A 23,834-nucleotide genomic window follows, 5' to 3' on the forward strand; every position below is an offset into this window, starting at 1 on the left:
GTGCAGAATGGTGGTAAAGCCAATTTGATTGTTTTTTCCATTCAATTTTGTTTTTATTGCTCTTCAACTATCCATAATTTCAATAATTTATTCTTGTTAGTTGATTTAAATTGTTCTTGGCTTTTTCTACTCCCACCAGTGGGCAAGATTTATTTTTTTTGCTGGTGGTGCCTAAAACTGATTATTTCTATTTTATAATATATTTTCATGATGAGTCAAGTTTTCTTTTATGTTTTTGTTTCAGTTTGAAATATTGCGTTTGTTTGTTGAACTTGAACTAGTCTATTCCAAATTTGTGAAGTATGAATTTTCTGGCAAACAAATAAATTTCTAATTTCAATATTTTCTCGTGAAAAATTACTTATGAAAGTTTAAAACAGGCATGGTCAAAAAATTAATAAAACAGTAATGACTGCAATGAGTGAATATAATATTTTATTTGTGTTTGTTCCCTTGAAACATACAATTAGGTTGATATACAATCAGTATATTAATTACAAAGTCAATGAGGATTGTGAACTTGAAAAGCAAAAGTATATCACTATCAATTTAAATTGAAAAATAACATGCTCAATAATCCAGAAAGTCTGTTCAATTTGAATGTTTAGAACCGTCTCTTGAGAATTTAAATCAATCTAAATCATTCAAAAATTGTCTGTATTTCAAATAACTGGAGAAGTACGAGAAAATTTCATCTATTTTTTAGTGGCCGAGTCAATACACAATATATTATCTTATTATACTGCCTTTTAAAGATTTTTTAATGACAGCAATGAATGACTTTTTAATAGTACAGAGCATATATATGAGTAGAAATTAATTACGTTCTCCATGTATATTATCTGGGAATGCGTCAGATAAACCCAGAACCTGACAGGAGTCGACAACATTCCTTACACAATCTTCCTTTATGATATTTCTATTTTAATATTGCCTGAGCTCATTTTTTAATACAAAAATCAACTCACAGGCTAATTAATCATATATATTATACTGTAAAGAGTGTAATAGACCCCAAAATTTCGTGATTGAATGCTTTTCTTACAAGTTGAAAGTATAGTTGTAGTAAACTTTTGTCTTAAAATGTTCTGTTACCGAAATAATGATGGCGAGGGAAGATTGCATATTTTTCTCCAAACTTATTATGTTATCATATTGTTGAGGTCTCATGAGGGTACTCGATTGATTAACTCTCATGTAAATTTTTTAGTGATGTAATTGAATTATATACATGAATGTAACTTTAATTATATGGTAGACTAAAAAAAATATTATTTATCTGTAATATGCCTAGGGTATTAAAACAGGTGTTGCGCCAGTTAAATTTGTACAGGATCATAATGGCTAATATAAATTCAAATAACGTAAGCTAGTCTAAATATATTGTGAATTTGTGACTTGATATAGTTTGTAGGTGAGTCTCTGTGAGATAATGTAGACTCAGCGATGCCTAGAAGGATTGCGCATGTGTTATCAGATCATTTGATCCTTGTATTTGTTGTTTCTGCTTCTGCACATTTTTGCATCGTCGCATAGAGTTGAGTTCATCTGTGGAAGCTTTTCTCCTTCTGTCAAGCTACCCTTGCCTGCATGCAATCTTCACTATCATTGATGATATAAGATTTATACAGGCTGATGTATACATATGTTGGTGACGTATACGTATCAATATAGGTCGGAGCTACATTGAATGGAATGTAGCTACGGTAGTCCTAAAATTGTTCAAGGTTACCCGTGGTTTACATTCACCTGCAAAGCAAATAAATAAATAATTTGAAATATTATTAGTTAATTATGATAATTATCAAATATCGATTAAAAATCAATCGATTAATTAATGAATAATATTTTAGCAAGATAAGTTCATTTCATGGTTGGCAAAGAATGAATGGGTGGAGTTAGATACCGTAATTCAAACAAACTAGGCTACTACTGCTTCATTCGATACGGTATTGATTCATTTGTGTATCAACAATAAATTTACTTGAATAATAAATACAACAAAATCTCACACAGCAAAATACGACAAAATATTAGACAATCCAAAGACTTGAAGATATTCAAATGCTGTTCAAACAATTCTCTAATACGTTTAGTTACGAATTTCACTTCTCCCAAATACTAGGATGTTTTGAGATGTGTAGGCCTACTTATTCAGTCCGGACGAGTTTAAAAGTGCTAGGCCCTATTTTCAGCATACAGGGAACTGCATCTATAATTTTTGTTAGCGTTGAGGTATGGGCTACAACCCCTATAATAGGCTACCTACCTTTAGAAAAAAAAAGAAATTCTATGTCATGGGCGATGGTACTGTAGGTACTCCCTTCGCCGAAAATAGTGTCCCAGTGTTTTGGAACTCATTCAGACTCCACTATATGGCGAATAAATGTGCGTTTGTTTTGATTCGTTATTATGAAGCGAAATTTGAATAGTCATAATTTTTTCCTGAAAAATGTACATCACTTTGGGCCTATCTTTAAGAGTCTCTGGGAAGATATTAAAAACAAACAAACAAACAAACAAATCTCAGAATTGAAATTCCAAAAAAGTATTTTAAAAATTCACTGTCATTTAATATTTATGAAATAGTGTTGAAAATATTAATCTCACGTTAAACACGAAAATGTTATAGTACCGGTAGGCATTTACAGCTTTGACACCAATTTCATTCGATTGTTCAAATAAAATGAACACTATTGTATTTGCATCATTGTTGTAAAAACCTTGAACATTTCTATATATGACTTTTTTAACTGTGCCTATTGAAAGTTTTATAAGAGTTCTGTGTAATCTTAGACCCGGTAAGCTAGATGGTAACAAAGCATACCTGGGCCTCTATATGCTATGATAATTTTATTATCATATACTGTATAAATGCAGAATCAACTCCCAAAACTCGTTTTCCGTATGATTTTTGATAAGCCTGTGTATAAGATTTACCTGGGACCTGCTACCTCCGACAACGAACAATCCTTCTAAGCACATCGCCACAAGTTCTGAACTTATGAACAACCTCCTCCTGCATCAGATTGAAGCACATGGCAATCAAAGCCATGCCAAGCATCAGGTACATGGAGCAGAAGATGAAGCTGAGACCTACGCCCTGCAATGAGGTAATCTTGTCGTCTCTCGGAACAATATCTCCAAAGCCAATCGTGCTCAGAGAAATGAAACAGAAGTAGGAACCGTCTAGAAGGTCCCAAGACTCCCAACGCGAAAATAGCACGGCCCCACCGTACACATACCTGTTCAAATTGTCATATGTCAGTTTAATTTTCCTTCAAATTTGACATATTTAATGACACATTTTTAATAGAATAGAACAGAGAAAACGTTTATTGACTTAATATAAGCTACCTTAAGCAAACCTTAAAGAGGCTGCATGACAAAGTACCATTTACAAAACCTGTAAATTCAAATATAAATATAGGCTATATATTAGTGAAAGTTATTTTTACAAGAATTTACCGCGGCCCAACAATGAATATTATCATGATATAAACTGATAAATTGTTGACTCAACTCTTAAGAAACTTTGAACTTCAGCTCTCAGCCTGAACTTACATAGAAAAAAATAGAACAAATTGTATTACAACAAAACAATACATTATTCATGAATTTCATTATGCCTTATCTAAAGTATAATTTACCCAACAAAATTTTCAAATTTCTTTTCAGTAAGCAAATATTATCAAACTCAGCACAATTATCTGATAAATCATTCCTTTTTTTGATTCGATAATTATAGATTTAAGGTGTTTCTGGCTACATTTTTCAAAGTGAATGGTACAACAAATAGTCTTGAATCATACTGATAATACTTTTATAACTAAATATTTCTTAATGAAATAATTTTATAAAATTAAAAAAAAAATCAAAATTAAAAATTAAGTCATCTATCACTAAAGCTGCCATATATCAGTTAATATTGGCCAAACCTTGAAAAATCAGGAATCAATCGATAGGTACTTGAATTTACTAAAAAAAGTTATTGTTGTAATTTTTTGTAAAACCATCGGTTTCTTAGTTATTTAAGAAACACAATTTTAAATGGCCGCCATTTTGTTTTATGAATTTGAAAAATTATCATAATTTTTTTGTAGCTTTGTCTAGTTGTTATGAATGATTGTGCAAAGTTTGAATTTCGTATGTTCAATAATTATTTAGAAAAAATAATAAGTGAAAAAAGCAAAATGGCCGCTGTGTGAGTAACTGAAGACTTCCGGACAATTTAAATATGATATTCAGATATGTTTCTTAACCAGGAACAATGTCCTAGAGTATTGGTAGGGAGTTCGTAAAAACTCTGTATAATGCAATATTATACATAGATGTGGGTACAATATAATATTAGCAATATTTATACTTGAAATCATAGTGCTTTGGAGTGTACAAGTGAGCAAACTTATAGTCAGATGTTCAACTTTTTTTGGCGATTAAAACGTGTGAATAAAGCAATATTATACATAGATGTGGGTACAATATAATATTAGAAATATTTATACTTGAAATCATATTTTGCTTTGAAGTCATGAGCTAAATAATATAATGGAAGTCAATCTACAATAGTATGAGAAATGTTCACTGTATTATCATAATATTTATTTATAGAAATATATTTTATTAAAAAAAATTTCTGTGATCCAGAGTATGATATATTGTATATTGTATGATATTAAAATGAAAATATCATCGAGGTACCTCAAAGAAAAATTAAAACAAATTGAAAGTTCGATGTGTAATATTTTTCGAGAATAGCAAAATATTATATACAGTAGCAATTTACACCCAAAATTGTTCTGAAAATGTTTTTTTCCTACAGTTACCTTGAAAAGTGACCATTCCTGCACTGATTACAGAACGTAAAGAATCACTTTTCCGCACTAGTGTGCAAAGTATTACTTTGCGTACCGTACTCTTAATACTTTGCGTATTATCTTGCAGCCATCTCAATCAGCTGTTGACATTGTTGGCGTGTATTTTGAATGCGAATTTGTTCTATCTATATTTTTTCTGATTTTCAAATAAATAAAAATGAGAACTCATTGAATTATACATTTGAATATTCATTATTTCAAATAATATTTTTTCATTCATAAATTGATTGGTTGAAAAATTAATATTTATTAAAAATTATTCAAATTTCCAAATTAATTGAATTAATTAATTTAACTTTTAATTAGAATAAATTATCTATTATTAATTTTCAATTGGATTATCAAGTTTAAAATGAATTAAAGTTGTTATTAATAACAAAATTATACAGACAAACATTTGATGGATTTCAGCCATCATTTTAGCCATAATCAACCACTCTTTTCATATTCAATGGTAACTGTAGGAGAAATTTAAAGTGAAATACGTGCGCAAAGTTCACTCAAGAAACCATTCCGCCCTCGCCTACGGCTCGTGCGTAAACGTTTCTTTTGGTGCAGCAAACTGTCACTTTGCGCACTAGTTGCACAAATAACTATTTTTTTTTACTCACCCGACCATGATTGCTAAGCAGAGTGTGATAGGCACGGTGACAGTTTGAGGATCATCATCGTCATCACTGACCGTTGCACTTCCACTGCTCTCTCGACTCGAGCAGCTGTCTTCAGCTGCCACTGCTGAGTCAGATGCAGCTGCCTGAAAACAGAAACAACATTGATTGTTGGATTGATCTAAATAACGCAAGATAACAATTAGTACTCTTCATTACAAAGTGATTAGTTCATTACAAAGTGATAAGCTGTGTTGAGATCGTGCATGAGGTCGTTTTTGATAATTCAAAAAATATAATAGCGTGTACAGTATACAGTACCTAATAAGTTATAACGCAATTCGAATATGCTTAAGTCATTGTTGGAGCAAGAATAGTAGTTGAGAGATACCGTATTTCACCCAAATTAAAGCATCAGGATATTGATATGAACCACTACATAAAATCATCAAATATGATTATTATTATTTGAAAATAATTTATTTATTTTTGTTTAATAATAATAATGAATTCATAAGCATTTGAATAATTGCAATATCCAAATACATATGAAATAAAGTTGTTAGATTTCGTGTAGTACCCTACTGGATCTGATGCCTTCGATGGGTTGTGAACAATAAACGTATGGTAAACGTATTTCAATAGGAGCTGATGATTAGAGAGGTTTAGTTGATTTTTATACTTTGTTTTTCTCTTACCTGACTACAGTTATTTACAGTGGACATTTGGCGCCGCCTCCTAGCACAGCCACGACAAAGACAGCATTTGGCATAAGTCCATTTGAAGCTTTTTGCAAGTAAATCACCAATATTTGACAAGTAGAGAAGAAACAAAGGCATTCCAGCTATGGCGTATAGAATTGTAGCCAGCTTCCCCCATTCCGTTCTTGGGGCCACATTTCCATAGCCTGGAAAATCGAAATTATTGATTTTTCAATGGTAATATAAGAATATGAGAAATAGCCTACATTGAAAGAAGTTATGGTAAGGTACTGGTAATGATTTTTTTAGAATATGTCAATAAATACAAACTAAAGTTTATACTGCTCTTTTGTATGAATTTTATCTTTTGATGATATTTATAGATACAACCCAGCAATATTTTATTACTGTATTTATACAAACTAAAGTTTATACTGCTCTTTTGTATGAATTTTATCTTTTGATGATATTTATAGATACAACCCAGCAATATTTTATTACTGTATTTTATAATTTTATGGTACCCACTGTTCTACTGTACACACTTTTTCATAAGTTTCATGAAGTTAATCCAAGTGATAGTGACTCTTTGTATGGGTCTTAGCCCCAATTAAGATAAATAAGGATATTTATTATTTTTTATTTATTTAGTCCAAGTTTCAAAGTTCCTCAAATGAGTCTATTTTTGAATTTCATAGTTCCAATAATAATATGTATTTCTCAATATTAGAAATGTTTGGTATTTATTTTGAATAGTGAATTCAAATTCTCTATATAATATAGATATATCGCTGGATTATACTAGTGCACTAACTCTTACTCACAAAGGGCATGTTTCGCTTAGTTCAGGTGCCCGTTTCGATTAGTGTAGGTGTTCGTTTACCAAAGGTCGAACTTTTCCGATTACTCCAGGTTTAAATAGGACCTGAGTTATGTAGATCAATAGTGTAATTAGTCATTATTAGATCAATTAGTCATTATTAGTCAATTTTAAATTTGCATAGTCTTTATTGTCATGAGCCGCTTGGAGCGCCCAGACCGTCAGTCAGTGCTCAGCTCTCGTATTGTGTACATCATGTTATTCAATAAAAATCATTTTCTTAAACCGAATTTAAAGTTATTTAAATCTATCTGGCGCCCAAACAGGGACCCACAGATTTTTTGGTAATTTAAAGTGCCGAATTTTCGAACTTTTATCCAAATTGGGACTTTGAAATATTTTTGGAAAAAATGAGTGACAACTCTTAATTGTGAGTCGCCAAGAACTTCATCTTCAACTCCAGTCTGGATTCACCTCAGATCTCTAGTCCTGGTGGATCGAGATCATCAAGTCATCGATTCCCTTCCTTATCAATTGGAGTGGGTCAAGGAGCAAGGAGATTTGTGGAGGATGAAGAACCTGACACCGACTCAATACCACCATCTTCAACTCAACTTCTTGAACATAAGCTTTCGCAAATTAATCTAACCATGGCCAAAGTGTAAAAACTTATACCTTAGTTACTTCTCAATCTAATATCGGACTATTCTGGAGACCCTAGTGAATTACTGAATTTTGTGGAAGTGGTTTCTCAGCTTCATGGGGAATATACCGTAGATAATATTGAAGAAGCTAAGGGAAATCATTGGACAATTTTACACAAATTTGAAAAAATTACATGGTGAAGCTAAACAAGTAGCACATAACAACGAGTGTTCCACCATTCCAGAACTTATTACAGCTTTAAAAAATTCGCAGATAGTAGGTCAATCCCTCAACTGATGTCTGAGTTGATAAATATGAGATCCTAATGAACATCCCTTTCATTTCCTGAACAGGTTAGTAGCGAAACGAACAACAATTGTGACTAAATACAAACTTGAGAATGTAGAGGGACAGGCTCTAAAAAGTTCAGACAACAGTTGCCGAATACGGACGTTTCCATGAGAACTGCTTCGACCAACCCCAAATTCAAGACACCAATGCACACCACCGAAATGGATGTTGAGCATATGGACGAAAAAGATCAAATCATTGCTGATTTGACCGAGCGAATTAATTTTTTAGAGCTAAGCATGAACAACAAAAACCCAGGTTAAATGTTGAATTGAACTCTATGCATACAGAACTACCATATCTTCAGAAAAACAATTTGAAAATTTTAGTTGATACTGGTAGTCGATATAATTTTGTTAGGAAACATGTACTAAATGAAAAAACCGAATTGATATCTTGTAAGTTTTGCATAAGTACTCCAGCAGGAAATTCCTATGGAGAATATAAAGTTAAGATGAATTCCATGTATATTTTAGGAAAAGATTTAGAATCTGATTTTTTGTTGCATGAGTTTTCCCAGAAGTATGACATTTTGCTAGGGTATGAAACACTACAGCAATTGGAAGCACAAGTAGATTTCACGGCCAATTGCCTTAGATTTGACTCGTCTACTATCCTACCATAGTATGGAGTGGGCCCTTTGAAAATAAAAAAGGGTTGGAATAAATTGTTTATTCCTTGTGAAAGTGAAAATGAAATATTTGTGCTTGAAAATGTTGATTTAGATTTTAAGGAAGTATTAGTAGAATCTGTAGATAATGTTATAAGTATTGATTTTCATTCTGATGATTGCAAAGAGACACAACTTGAAAAATTCAAGTTGGAACCAGTTGAAATTTTCGTAAATGAGTCGACCAATTGTCCAAACGAAAATTTACCTCCATTGTTAAGACCTGATCACATGAACAGTGAGGAAAAGGATCAAAATAGTTGATCTGATATTAAAGTATCCGCAAATTATCAAATATAACAATGAACCGTTAACAGCTACAAATATTTTGAAACATAGAATTAATACAACTGATGAGGAACCCGTGTACACAAAAAATTACAGGTATCCCTATGCATTCCAACAAGATATAAAAGAAGAAATTGACAAACTATTAGAGAATAAGATAATACGAAATTCAAACTCTTCATATAATTCACCTTTGTGGGTTGTCCCCAAAAAGCCTGATGCATCAGGCAAAAGAAAGGTGAGATAAGTAGTTGATTATCGTAAATTGAATCTGAAAACTAAAGACGATCGTTTTCCACTGCCGAATATTGAAGACTTATTTGGTAAAATAGGCTAATTATTTCTCAACTATTGACCTGAAATCCGGATTCCATCAAATTGAATTAGAAGAGGAATCCATTCTCAAAACAGCCTTTTCCACTGAAACAGGGCATTATGAATTTTTGCGACTCCCTTTTGGTCTCAAAAATGGACCACCTTGTTTTCAACGTGCTGTAAATATGATTTTTGCTGATTTACCAAATGTGTTAGTTTATATTGATGATATAATTGTGTTTCCGACTCTCTAAAAGAACATATGAGACACTTGGAAACTGTTTTCAAAAGATTGCAGAAATTCAATAATTGTAAATTTCAACTTGACAAAACTGAATTCTTCCATAGAGAATAATTATTATTTTTATGTCATGTGATTTCTCGTGAAGGTATAAAACCAAATCCATTGAGAGTGCAAGCAATTAAAAATTCTCCTATTCCCCAAAATCAGTAAAATGTGAAACAATTTTTAGGACTTTGTGGTTATTACAGAAAGTTAATTAAGAATTTTGCTAAAATAGCACAGCCTCTATCTCATTCTCTCAGAAAAAATGTCACGTTCAATAATAAAGATGAATCCTTAGTTGTTGAAGCGTTCAATGATCTTTATCAGCGTTCAATGATCGTTTAAAGATCACATCATAAACGCTTCTTTATCAACGTTCAATGAGCGTTTAAAGATCACATCATAACCACTCCTGTACTCAGATTACCCGATTTGAATAGACCATACATTCTTTGTACCGATGCTTCAAACAAAGCTATTGGTTCCGTTCTTTCTCAGAAGTTTGATGATGGTGAACATCCGATCTCGTTTGCACCAAGAACTTTGAACCCAGCGGAAACCAACTCGTCAACAATTGAAAAAGAGTTGCTCGCTGTAGTTTGGTCTATTAAGCATCGTCCTTATTTGTACGGAAACAAGTTGACCGTGAGAACTAATCACAAGCCGCTAGTGTGGCTTCATTCATTAAAAGAGCCCAACTCTAAGCTAGTTCGATGGAAATTGTTATTAGAACAATTCAACTTTGACATTGAATACCTACAAGGCAAATCGAATTTATAGTTGCCGATGCTCTTAGCAGAAATCCTATTGAAGTCCAAAATAAAGAAACAGGAACAAATCCACAACTTGCTCAACAGATGTTAGACGACATGCTAAATAATACCGAAAATGCTCCTGCTCCTGTACGTAATTGACCAAGAAATGTTGGACGAAATACTTGATTGTGTAACTGACAGAAACATGACAATTAACGAGACGATCGTAACGACAGTGACAATAATAGTTTAAATAACTTTTTGACAGCCCCTTTACCTGAATTCAATCAAGAACAAGACATACATAATGACAGTGACAATGATAGTTTAATGACAGTTCATTCACAGGAAAGTTCTAATGCTATAGAGTTCACATTACAGATGAGACTAGACCCGTGAATATTGAACATAATCAATTGATTATAAAGCGTGGTAAATCCAAACCGAATTTCAAAAAAGTTTTTGGTAAACAAAGAATAACTTTCTTCTTTACAAAATAATCCTGACGACATTAAAAATAACGTTGACGAAATTAAAACGTACCTTAATCCTATACTGACTTATGGAATTTATGGCGACGTTCATGGAAGTACACTTAAAGATTGGAAAAACAAAATAATTCAGACTTTCACTGAAGAACTAACCCAAGCGTTGGACGAGATTAAATTCATAATTCATTTGAAGAAATTGATTGATGTGACCGACAAAGACGAACAGCTTGACAATTCAAAGATATCACGAAGGTAAAACGTTTCATAAGCACAAATCACAGAACTTAGCGCTAATGAACATTTCAAGGAACTTGAAATGTTACATGAGATAAATAGAGCTAAAATCGAGAACGAAAAACATACTAGAACAGAAAAGCTTAACAAAAATCGTGAAAAATCGGAATATGAAGAAAATCAAAAGCTCGTGAGAAATATCCAAAATAAAAAGCACTTGCCAAAATATTTCCCAGCTACTCGAATTGGACCAAATAAATATCAAAGTAAGAGAGGAGTTCTGAAACTTCACCCTAATAGACTTAAGAGACCAAGAATAGTTAAAACCAAAAATGTTGTTTCAGATGCAGATAAGAATAATGATAGGACTAGTCCTTTGCCTTCCGGCTCTGGTGTTGACGTACCACTTGACAGACTTGACTGACTCAGCGGGAATAATTCCGATTAAGACTGGACAATTGACGATAATCAATGAGACTTATAAAATCATCCACTATTCAAATATAACTGATTTACAGACTGAACTTATTTCCCTTCTCTAATCGATTTATGACATTGTATCCTCTTTGCAAAAATTAAACAAAAAATTGTATTTCAAATTAGAATCAATCTCTCATAAAGACATGTCACACAGTGGACGGATAAAAAGAGGCTAATTCGATGGATTAGGAAACGCAATCTCTTGGATAACCGGTCTGATAACTGCTGATGATAAATCTCATTTTAATGATATAATCGAGAAAATTGAAAATAATGAATTGCATCTAGTGAAAAATGAAAGAGCAAACATTGCCTTGCCTTGAACGAAAATATGATAAAAAAGTACAATTATTATATTAAGAGAATTAATTCTAATAATGCAGATTTTGCAGATTTTTTTTTTAAAGATTTTGAATAAAATTACAAACGAAACTTTGGATTCAATTGAAAAACTTTAAATTGTATCTTTTATTTCTGTTACTTTAGAGCTTTTGGATGATGAAATTAACGACATAATTGATTCAATTTTGTATTGTGAAAATAGAAAGCTTCAACCTTCCATATTATCACAAAAAATTGTAAATAATAAGAATTATTCTTTAGCCAGTAATGATTTGAAAGTGTTGTGGGAGATAAGCAAAGCTACATGCATATTGCCGAAAAATCTATTAACTTATATAATTGATATTCCTAAGCTCAATGTGATTTTTGATAGGTACGATTTACTCTCATATCCTGTACAAAATGGTTCGAAAGTATTCACAATGAAATTAACTGAAGATGTTTTATCTGTTTCGAAAGATAACAAAATTTTGAAATTGTATAATTGTAAGGACTTCTCAAATAATTCTTTTTGTAAAGATTCTAAAATTGTAACTGACGAATTTATTCTATCATTCCATAATGAACCTTTGAAACAATGTAAGAAGATCGAATAATTAAATGTTGAACCATACTTGAAATACTATGAAAGATGTAATTGTGTAATTGGCTTTAGAGTAAATCAAATTAACATCAATAATGTCAAAATCAATTCGCCAATCTCATTTTTGTTAAATTTAGAACTTGATGACTTGATGACAGATATAAGATTACCTTTCTCTTCAATCACTACTTTTGGTCAAAAATTGTCATTCATTCCTGAAATTACTCATAAACAAAAGTTTGACATGAGAAATTTAGAAAAAATAGAAAACATTCATTTATCAAATGTTGATACAGAAGAAGAGGATTTGTATGATATTTGGGTCATCTACCCACATGGTATCAGTTTTTCTGGTCTATTGATAATCATTGTTATTGTTATTGTTCTCTATCCCAAATTGAAGAATTGTTTGTGTAGTGATGTTGATAATCCAAAGATTATTCATATGCCTTCAACTGTAGACCTAGTATACGCTCCTCCAGCTCTATCATAATTAACTGAAATTTTTGGTAATTCATAGCTTTTAGTCATTTTTGGAAGTTCGTGAGCGAACTTGAATTTTAGGAGGGAGGAGTTATGTAGATCAATAGTGTAATAAGTCATTAGTAATCAATTTTAGATTTGCATTGTCTTTATTGTCATGAGCCGCTCGGAGCGCCCGGACCGTCAGTCGGTGCTCAGCTCTCGTTGTGTTAACATCATGTTATTCAATAAAAATCATTTTTCAAAAACCGAATTTAAAGTTATTTGAATCTATCTCTGGTCTAAACGCACACCTCGGCTAAACGAGACTGAATTCTTCGATTACTGCAGGTATTCGATTACACAGGTGGTCTAAACGATACCTGGTCTAATCGAGACACAGGACCTGATCTAATCGAGACATGGGCTTAACAAAATGGGCTGTATCATAAAATAAACTGACTTGGATGATAGTTCAAATTGATTTTCTTTAATCTGTATTGTTCATCTCTGAAAATAGTAAATTCGATTCAATTCGATTAAGTTATATGCTTTTTCATATTAACTGTAGCCTTCATGTATCCACAGTCTCTATGAAAAATAAGTTACGGTATCTAGATTCTGGATTTTCAAACTCAATATCAAAAGCAGTGGAAAAGGAGATGAGAGATTGAAATGAACAAAGTTGACGATAAGGTCCAAACTTTGTCCGACTGGACTGGGGAGGGCAAGTTGAACGTTTTATGAGTTCTCTGTACCCTAATTAGTTTTCCTACCAAAAACAGAGTTTTCCAGCTCTGGAATTCCACAACACTCCTACATTCAAACCCAAAAACTTTTCACAAAAAGATTATGTTTGATTGGCAATAAAGCTCGTCTGCAGTACTGAAACATTTTTTCAGTAACAAGTATTTCTACATTCAAATGAAAGATTAAACCAAAATACTTGGGTACAAATACTACACACGGATGTACACTAAATATCCATCACTACATATGGCGCATTATTGTTCGTACGAATCGTTTTTGAGTTTTCAATAAATTCAACTAAAATTATTTTTAATCGAAAAGTGATATATAATTTTCAATTGTAAAGTGAAACTTTACAGTAAAATATATTTTTAATCTATTAATAAATGAAAATAATTCCATAACAGCCTTTCCAAAACCTTTATGTATAAAACACAATAGGCTACTATGGAATTATTTACACTATGAACAGAGATATTGTGGAATTTCTCATTAGTAAGGTGAAATAAAAAAGATGTTGTCAGTTCCACAGGCTCAAATTAATTATGTGGAACTTACAACATCGTTTTTATTTCACCTGACTATGGAATTATCTTTTATTAATTTACAAATCAAGAAGCCCTATTGGAATACTTCAATAATTTATTTAATTATTTTAGTTGCATAATAAATTAATTATATTAGCATAGTACTGCATAGTACTACATAGTAATTATGGTGCATAGTACTGTATAAAAACTTTCTTTTTATAATTCAAATGTCAAAATTTACTTAATATGAAAATTAAGTATATATATATATATATATATATATATATATATATATATATATATATATATATATATATATATAATTCTAGCTTAATTGTATAAAAACATTCCTATGAAAATGTTATTGATTGAATGAATTTAAATGAATACATTCTATTCTTTTTAGCCTATATTATCCTTTATTTTGCTGATCTTAAATTATTGTATGACTACAAATTCTTGTTTCTTTTATCATTCTTGAATTTTAAATTCCAAAAAGCTTGTAATTCCAAGTGTCAATCAAGCATTATTATGAATAAGTTTAAAGCTTTGAATGATCGTTTTTGACGAATTATCACGCCTGAACTATTATCGAACTGATTGTGTATGATAAGTACAGGGTAAAATTTTATTTTTATCGTGGTTCAAAGTGAAATTTCAAATATTTTTTGCAATTGTGGTGGAAGTTTTTCATTTGTATTTCGTATTTTGAAATTAATTGATCTGATAAATTCAACATTTTAGTAGATACATTTTTTGGGCACAAAATTAAGTGTGAATCAAGTTATCTCTTTTACATAACCTCTAGACTGTGTATTCTAAATTTAAGTTTGAAGCAGTTTTGGGCGAGTGCCTGTTGTTTTTACCTGAATTTTATAAGTATACGAATGATTAATTTTGCACAAAGATTCTGAATTTACATCGAGGAGGGTTATAGGCTTATTTTAATTTATCAATTCAACTTAATTTTGATAGTTAAATTGTTTGTTTTTTGGCTTTTTTCAAACATATATATCTTGACTTGCGATATGATTAACCTTCCGGCAGTCCCGCTGTTGTAAAAAGTACAAGTGTCAGTTTTTTGCTGCACAAAACTATTGAATGGGGTGGTGTCAGTGAATGAGTCACCTGTGCATTCCAAAACTCCCCCCCCCATCACTCGGCTGAGTTGCAATATCAACCGAGCAATGGTTAAGTCTTTAGGTGCTATTTAGTCGCGACAGTGCATACGTATGATAGGGAAAGACTGTATAGGGGGACTGTAACCAATATACGAACCAATAACACAGAATTGATGGCTTTGCTTGGTGTACCTTTTTGGGCAACGAAATGGTAATCATCCAAATGTTTATAGGCGTAAAATAATCCAATGAGATGGGAATAGTAATTATACAATAAATTAATATGTTTTGACAGTAAACAAAGAACATAACACTTGGAAAATTGGATGTTGTAAAAATTACAACACGCGACTGCTCGTCTGATTGAGTAGGGCGCGACTACCGGAAAGTTGAAATGGAATTCTATAACTATTTGTTGTTTAGGAAAACATTTTTCTATGTCATGAGTACAATATTTCACAAGCAACCCTTCTTTACACACAGACTCATTTTAGGTGAGAAGAATTATTCATTTATAGTTGGACCTTTTTGAATTCATGCATTTTCGAGGATACAATAAATATTTGAATTCCATATACAGTATTCGATACCGGTAGGTTGAATGAATGAAATATTCTAGAATAATGAGAAGTTTGAATAGATAATAAGAAATTCAGCTTACCAATTGTGGTGATGACACTGAGCGAGTAGAGAAATGCACCAGAGAACGACCATCGGTTGCCATTAAGCTGTTCGCCTTCATAGCCATCATTTTGCACGGCATTGACGACGCTCTTCTGGAAGGCAAGCAGCTCAACATGCACTGTGTTGCGCCATGTCTCCTCGGAGAACAAATTGATCGTGCAACATGTAGCCTGCCATAAGTTGGCAACAGTTGTGTTCCTAGCTCTCACCACTTGGTCCACCTTCGTGTTTACTGATTCTTTTTCAATCGCCATAAACATGAATGAGCCAGCTATTGTGTAGCCGATCACCAGTCCAATTATTCCGATGTTGCTGAACATGAACGCAACAAAATTGCGCACATAGTCTTTGCATTGTTCGGTCCACGCTTTGCGTCGTCTACCCCCACCACCCACTCCACCGGCACCTGCTCCATACGATCTCCGTGATCCACCTCTTTTTCTCTCCATCTGAAACAATTTTAATATCGATCACAATGGCTTAGCCTATTCATACACTTCAATTATGTCTATATAATAGTTGCTTTAGCGTATTCTGTGAACGTACACAAGGGAGTGACTGTAATCAGAGGAAACGGGTAAAACCTATCTCAATGGGGGCATGGGACGGTCAAGTTAGAACAATACAACTGCGAAACCCTTTAGCAGGTAGATTTAGCACATTGTCGACCCTTGTGCAATGAAGCGTATGCCCCCATCCTGTTAAGTTTAGTGACGTTATTCCACACTTAGACTTTTACTGCGGGATTCCCATTTCCGTGTTCTGTACAGGTCCATCAAAGTTATAATTTCCAACTATTAGACAGTCTATACTCTGTAGCTCTTGGTATAACATGGAGTTCTTGCAGAGCTTATCAAGATGCGACAAAGATCTAAACCGTGAAGGCATATACCAGTTTTTATTGATGTACAATCGAATTGCTGATTAAAGGATGTCGTGTGGTAAAAATCAAACCCTGTAATCAAATGGTGTGTTTCACGCAATAAATAATTTTAGTATATAACGATTTTATAACTCATATCAGGTTATCAGAGATGTTCATATTGTTTCATAACAGAATTTTTAATTCATTCTTATTAAAATTCAGAAAAATAGTTGAATTCCATCATTATAGAACACAATTTTGAGCCTATTCTAATAGTATCAAAGAACTAATTTCCTTGTGCTAATTGAGATTTTTTAAACGATACATAATTATTATTTCGAGTTGTATATCGGGGACCGAGCTTCGCTCTGGAGTACAAAAGCATAAAACATTTATTACAAAAGAAGGAATTATAATAACATTCATAGTTCATACAGAAATGTTCTATCTAATCACAGTAAATTGAGATTAATTCCCAGAGGAATGCAAAAATTCCCCTCACAAAGGCCCGGTTGCACAAAAGCCGGTTAAATTTTAATCCTGATTAATTTCACGTGAACCTAATCAGAGAAGACAATTTCAAAAAGATGGATCTACTGGAATTATAGTTGGCCAAACGAAAATGGGTCCTTCAAGGTCAAAGCTTGCTCTTGACACCACCACCCGTCTCTACCAACACTGTTGCCACTTTGTACTAAGGGTGGCTAGTAAGAGAAAAGTGAATGTGTGTGTGAGAGAGGGTGTGATAGTGAAGTATTGTTATTGTGGGGAGTATTGTTTGTCTTCTCTGTCCAAAACCTGGATGAAGTGTGATGGGAATCAAATGAGAATTCATGCAAATTTGAAAAATGCAGAGTGAAGTGGGCACTACAAGAATATTGACTAAAATAAATAAAATTACATCACTCCACTTCCAATTGATTATTATAAAAGTCTTTAAGTAACCTTTATGAAGTAATAGCTCAGTTTATAAATAGTTGCATTTATAAAGAAAAATCTAATCATCATTATGAAATTGGATTTCTTGATGTCATGACTCAAGAAAGAGTTATACATTATACATAACAATATTCTTTCCTTCATTTCATGATGTTGAAGAATATAGCGGATGATGAGAGGAGGTAACAGGGGATGTTATTGTTCTAACTTCAAAGAATGACACAATAGAACTTTTGAACCTGACGTGCTCAAAAGAATTTGTGACAGGTAGTGACGGAAAAGAGGAAGAGGGAAGGTATGAGAAGGAAAGAACGATGTTCAGGATGTAGAAATATAGTCAATGTATATAGACTGGTCGAGTGAGGGATGGCCACCAGTGGCAACATTGCAGTGGCCTTGAGGGACCCATTTTCGCTTGGTCAACTATAGGTTGTTTATTCTAAGCTGTTTTGTGAAAATAATCTATTTCACGTTACAAACATATATTTACTATCAAATAAATTTATAACCAACAGAATAATTCATTCATTGTTTGAGAGACTATCATTTTGTTACAGATGCTTACATGATAAATAATGATAATATATATATATATTCTTCATTAATTTATAAATGTTTGCAAATTACACTAAATAAGTAGCATTGGAATATAAGGAAATCCTTGTGCTATTATTTTCTTCCGAATTTATGTTAGAAGAATCCAGTTGAATCAAATTTCTCACGATTGGTAGAATCTGGAGCCTTTAGGGTAATGGGAAGTATTAGAATACCGTATATTTATAAGTGACCGGCTATTTTCCGTTTTTTTGATCGTGTTTTATGTCTAGCATGGAAGGTATTAATGATTTCACTGATCAGTAAATAATGTATAGTCACTAAGGCCATCATGAAAATGACTAATGTATAGAATACGGCATCCTAGCATTGGGTGGTCCATCTTCGGCTATTTTGAAACCTCTTCAAAATATATATTTATATATGTATATGTATATTTTGAAGCGGGAATATATTCACAAACATTGAACACAACTATCAAACCAGGAATAGATTGCATTATTGGCATAGGTATTCAGAGAATGTGTGAATATATTGGATTAAATATTTGTGTAACCATATGCATCAACTATTGAAATTTAATGAAATATCTATGTGATTTTGTCATTCAAGGCCTACAGAATATCATAGATTAAATTATAATACAACATTTTATTATTCCATGATTTAAAGAATAGATTTACCTTATATATCCGAAAGAATAATACTTTGATAAGTATAGGCTACTTGGAATTGAATTGGGTTACGGTACTTGGGTATATGCTTGAACATGGTGTGTGCTTGTAGGTACATGAAGACTGAGAATTCACTCTACTTATACAATAATAAGTTTACTATTTTGGTGAGGGCTGCTCGTATTTATGTGAAAATCAAAAAATCGAAGTACCATTTTTTTTTTAATTTTATTTTATCACTTACGTCGTAAGTATTAATATGAAGTTTAAAAAAAGTATACTTTGATATTTTAATTTTCACATAAATAATAAGTTACTGTAAATTGGAAATGTTGATGCCGATGCTCGTTGATTATGTTGAGTGTACAATGCAGGATGAATGAGTATCGTAGCTGCTGACATGGGAATTGTGTGTTTTTTATATTTGACGTTGAGTTTGTTAGCTAACGAACGGGAAAAGAGTGTTACTCACCTGAAGACACAATTATTTACCAGTGAACAATATCGATGAGTATTTTTTGTGATCGAGTTGGCAGAAAAAGTGACAAATATAAAAGTAGAGTCGCGTCTAGAAGCTACTTCGCTACCAGTCGACTCCGAACTAAAATAGATAACTAGACTTGGAGCCAATGCTTTCACGTTCAAGGCACTATAAATAGAAACCATCAGGGAAGCCCTAAATAATAACTACTGTATTAAAAAGTGGAAAGATTCTAGTATTGTCTAAATCTAAATTGAGACTACAATGAATGGCCAATTCTCTAGTCATTCCATTTTGAAACAATTTTGCTGCTTGAATTAGTTGAGATTTTTTTCTCAGTCAAATCAGATTTGGAATTGGAAATAGTACATTCAACCAGAACGTAAACCAATAGAATATTCCTCAAATCGTTTTTCGCCAGATGATGCGCACTTTAAGCTGATAGATAATAAAATATTATATACCGGTACATTAGTAAGGACATTATATTGGTGGAAATTGGTTTTTAGTATTTTCTAGTGTCACTCACTTTTTCATGAATTCATCCTTTTTGTGTTCCCGCAGACACGGCATTTTTTTTGGCAATGATGCCATTATCAAGTGGCAAAATAAAATGATTGGGGAATAAACAATATAGTCCAATTTCTCTGCGATAACTATCACCTTTATTGGAAACTGCTTTATTTTTATTCCCAATTTTTAATTTTCCACAAAAAATATATATCCTCCTTTTGTCGTTGCTATTTTGGAAGCAGAAATCATAAAAATGAATCTCACGTGAAAATTGAAACATATATTTCAAATACTACTATTGAATTAAAAAAGTTTATAGGCTACCTTTTTTATTTCTAGTTTGAACTTTCTCAATCGCTCTTGATGAAAGTTGAATAAAATTTTTAAAAGACACCTATGAAAAATAAAAATTGTTCATATTGGAAAAATTGAAATTTGCTAGATTGAAGAGTCTACACGACGTTACCACCACTAACAGCCCTCACCACCAACCATAAAGTTAGTTACCGTACTACTGATATACTCATTTTTCAAATTGATTGAAAGGTGAATAATTATCAGGGAAAAACCAGCTGGAGAATTTAAAAGCGAGCTTTAAGAATAATATTTGCAACGCCATTGCTAAAATTTCAAACACTATGCTGCAATGAGTAGGGAAAAACTTGAAAAAATGCTCAGCGAATGTCTCCATTTATCCATATTGGGGATAGCCTAGTGTTCTCAATTTAAAAAAGTCAGAACAGTATTTGAGCGTTTAAAGTGCTTTAGTTTTTTCACTTTTTTAAATAAAGTTTCTCTGACGCACTCCATAACATCTAATTTTCACTACTTTTGCTAGTCTGGTCGCCAACCGAAATAAGAGAGTGTGCAACTTCTCTGGTAGTTCCATTCTAAACTAGAGTATATAATAATTTTCAAAGTAATTCATTATTTGACAATTGTAAGTGATTAGTGAGTGTTATTTTGTTATTCAATTTGTTTGTAAATAATCTAAATTAGACCTTTTTCGTTTTTAAATTTTTGGACTGAAAATTGAACCTGAATGGAAGTGTATGTAACATAGCCTACTTTCTGGACTATTTATAGTATACAAAAAAATTAATGTATAAATAAAAATTCGGGGAAGAAACAGTTTTGGGCTGTGCCTGTTAGTCCTTTCCCAATCATTTTAAAGAATTGTGTTCTGTTTATCAATAGTTTATAATTAAATAACGAGCGAAGCTCTTTTGAAAAAAACTTATTTAATAGTTGATTAAAAATAATCAAATGAACTTAATAATGCTGAAGAGATTATGATATTTTTTATTGTAAAAAAATAATTCTCATCAGATAGAAAGATTATCACAGAACTGGATGGATTATATCATATGGAATACAAATTCAAACGTGAACTGAGTTTCTTTTCAAACAGGTGACATTGGATACTTGTGGATGAGAAAACTGCGTAAGGTCTACTGTTCACAGAACTACTAAATACATTCCAGTACAATTATCTTGTTTCACAATCCAATATCAGGGCACCGAGCTTCGCTCGTTATTATTTTATTTAGCCTATTGATAAACAGAACAAAATGATTGAGGAAGGACTACCATGCACAGCCCAAAATTGTTTCTTCCCTGATTTTTTATTTTGAGGTCGTGTTTATATTTTACAGCTGGCTATACGTCAGTTTACGAATTTCGGGGATGAGATATTTTGATTTTCCACAGATGCACTCGCTCACTCACTTTATTATCCACAGACGACGGAAATCTCAGCTATTTTTCCAAGGATGAATGATCCTTTTAATGTCCTTCAGCGAGTTTTACCAGGGATGAGACCTAGTGCAATCGAATTTTTATATCATAAACCTACTATATTCCAAATTTCGTGGTAAAACTACCTCGTAAACTATTGATAAACAGAACACAATTCTTTAAAATGATTGGGAAAGGACTAACAGGCACAGCACAAAACTGTTTCTTCCCCGAATTTTTATTTATACATTAATTTTTTTGTATACTATGAATAGTCCAGAAAGTAGGCTATGTTACATACACTTCCATTCAGGTTCAATTTTCAGTCCACAAATTTAAAAACAAAAAAGGTCCAATTTAGATTATTTACAAACAAATTGAATAACAAAATAACACTCACTAATCACTTAAAATTGTCAAATAATGAATAACTTTGAAAATTATGATATACTCTAGTTTAGAATGATTATCATGTCATGTCAACAAATCAGATTATTTTGATCAAGTCGATTAAAATTTCTAGATAATATTTCTCGCAGATTGATTACACAGCTGGAAATAATTCTGTCTCTCTCCCACACACGCATCTTCTGTTTCGACAGACGACAAGATTATCCAAGGATGAATTATTGTTATCCTTTTCATGTCCTTCAGTGAGTTTTCCCAGGGTTGAGACCTAGTGCAATCAAATTTTTATATCATAAACCTACTACGGTATATGTTCCAAATTTCGTGAAAATTTTCAGAGCCGTTTTCGAGATCCGTTGAACATAAATAACCAGATATAAGAATATAAACAGTTATACAGAAATTGCTTGCTTAATGTAATAGGATGACTGCAAAACAAGTTATCAAAGCCAAAGACCTTAAAGATGCATATCTCTTTAAGGTATTTGATTGAAACTGTAGACCTTATAGAAATTGACACGGTTTTTCCAGACATCTGTGTAATCCACTTGTCAGCTGATTGTTATGATTAATACTATAGTCTGATTAATCCTATCTTCAGAATAGATGCTGATATATATACAGTGATACCAGAGCATGGAGGAATTCCTTTTCTTTTCATATTATCCTTAAAATTCAAAATTTCAAAGAAACTTGTGTATACATCGAAGCGCAGTTGAAAAAGGAATATTCCTGCCAAATCTCATCGAATTCTATCAACGCGTTTGGCCGTAATTGCGTTACATACAGACAGACATAAGAAAATCCGAGTTAAAACATAGACCTCACTACGTTCGGTCAATAAACTGTGATATTTTTATAATTATTTAAAAGCAATCAAGCCGTCCATTACAATCATTGAGAGAAAAACCAATAAGTTTCTCATATTATCTTGTCAAATCTTAATACATTAACAATACGCTACCGGTAATTCATGAGTAAATACTGATGTTGAATGAAAAAGACTAAGAAATTGTCGAAAAACCACAGATTAATCTGATTAAGAAAAATCTGTGGTTTTTACAATTTCTTAGTCTTTTTCATTCAATATGAATAATTACCACAATATCTACTTCTCAACTACACAAAAAGTGAAATACTGATGTGGTCGATTTCAATGAACATTAAATGAAATGGTTGTTTTCTTCTAAATCTCTATACTTGAGCATTCTGTTAATTTCGAACAGAGCTCACTTTCACGGGGTTTTCTCAGATGATGCAGCAATCACTGAGGAATCTCCAACACAGATTTCAATAACCCAGGAGAGCGTACTAAAATTAAAACTATTAGTGCTATATTGCTGAATTATTAATGTTTTTCAGAAAATTATTAATGCCATAAATGTCTCTTAATTAAATGATAAGTTCTGGAGTTTCAATTATTATAATATTTTTCACATTCCCATTTCTCATTTTTTTATATATATTGAATCCCTTCATTTGGGTCTCTCGTTGTTTAGTCGAATATAGTACGATTATAAAGTATTTATATAGTATTATTCGGTTATATATCTATCACAGAAATCTCTCTCAGCAGCGACTATATAAACGCTTAACATGGGTTGTTAGGGAACGATAATAATAAGAATATGTGATGAATAATCTATCCTGTTCCAGGCGAGCAATATTT

At 32.1% G+C, this 23,834-nt stretch overlaps 1 protein-coding gene across 2 annotated transcripts in view; it reads right to left on the minus strand.

Moving 5' to 3' along the window:
• Window positions 1–409: 409 nt before the first annotated feature.
• The window catches only part of LOC111044778 (TWiK family of potassium channels protein 18), a 146,849-nt gene continuing 123,424 nt past the window's right edge, over window positions 410–23,834 (minus strand). The window contains exons 1-6 of one of the 2 annotated variants that reach the window (XM_022329999.2): window positions 19,499–19,645; window positions 15,971–16,442; window positions 6,184–6,392; window positions 5,489–5,631; window positions 2,941–3,245; window positions 410–1,749 (exon numbers count right to left, since the gene is read on the minus strand). In XM_022329999.2, coding sequence (XP_022185691.1) covers window positions 2,951–3,245; window positions 5,489–5,631; window positions 6,184–6,392; window positions 15,971–16,442 — 1,119 coding nt within the window. In that variant the 5' untranslated portion in view covers window positions 19,499–19,645 and the 3' untranslated portion in view covers window positions 410–1,749; window positions 2,941–2,950. Of the gene's footprint in view, window positions 1,750–2,940; window positions 3,246–5,488; window positions 5,632–6,183; window positions 6,393–15,970; window positions 16,443–19,498; window positions 19,646–23,834 lie in introns of those variants that run through there. The other variant, XM_039441580.1, reaches the window with a different exon arrangement.

Source organism: Nilaparvata lugens, chromosome X (assembly GCF_014356525.2).
Source record: "Nilaparvata lugens isolate BPH chromosome X, ASM1435652v1, whole genome shotgun sequence".
Classification (NCBI taxonomy): domain Eukaryota; kingdom Metazoa; phylum Arthropoda; class Insecta; order Hemiptera; family Delphacidae; genus Nilaparvata; species Nilaparvata lugens.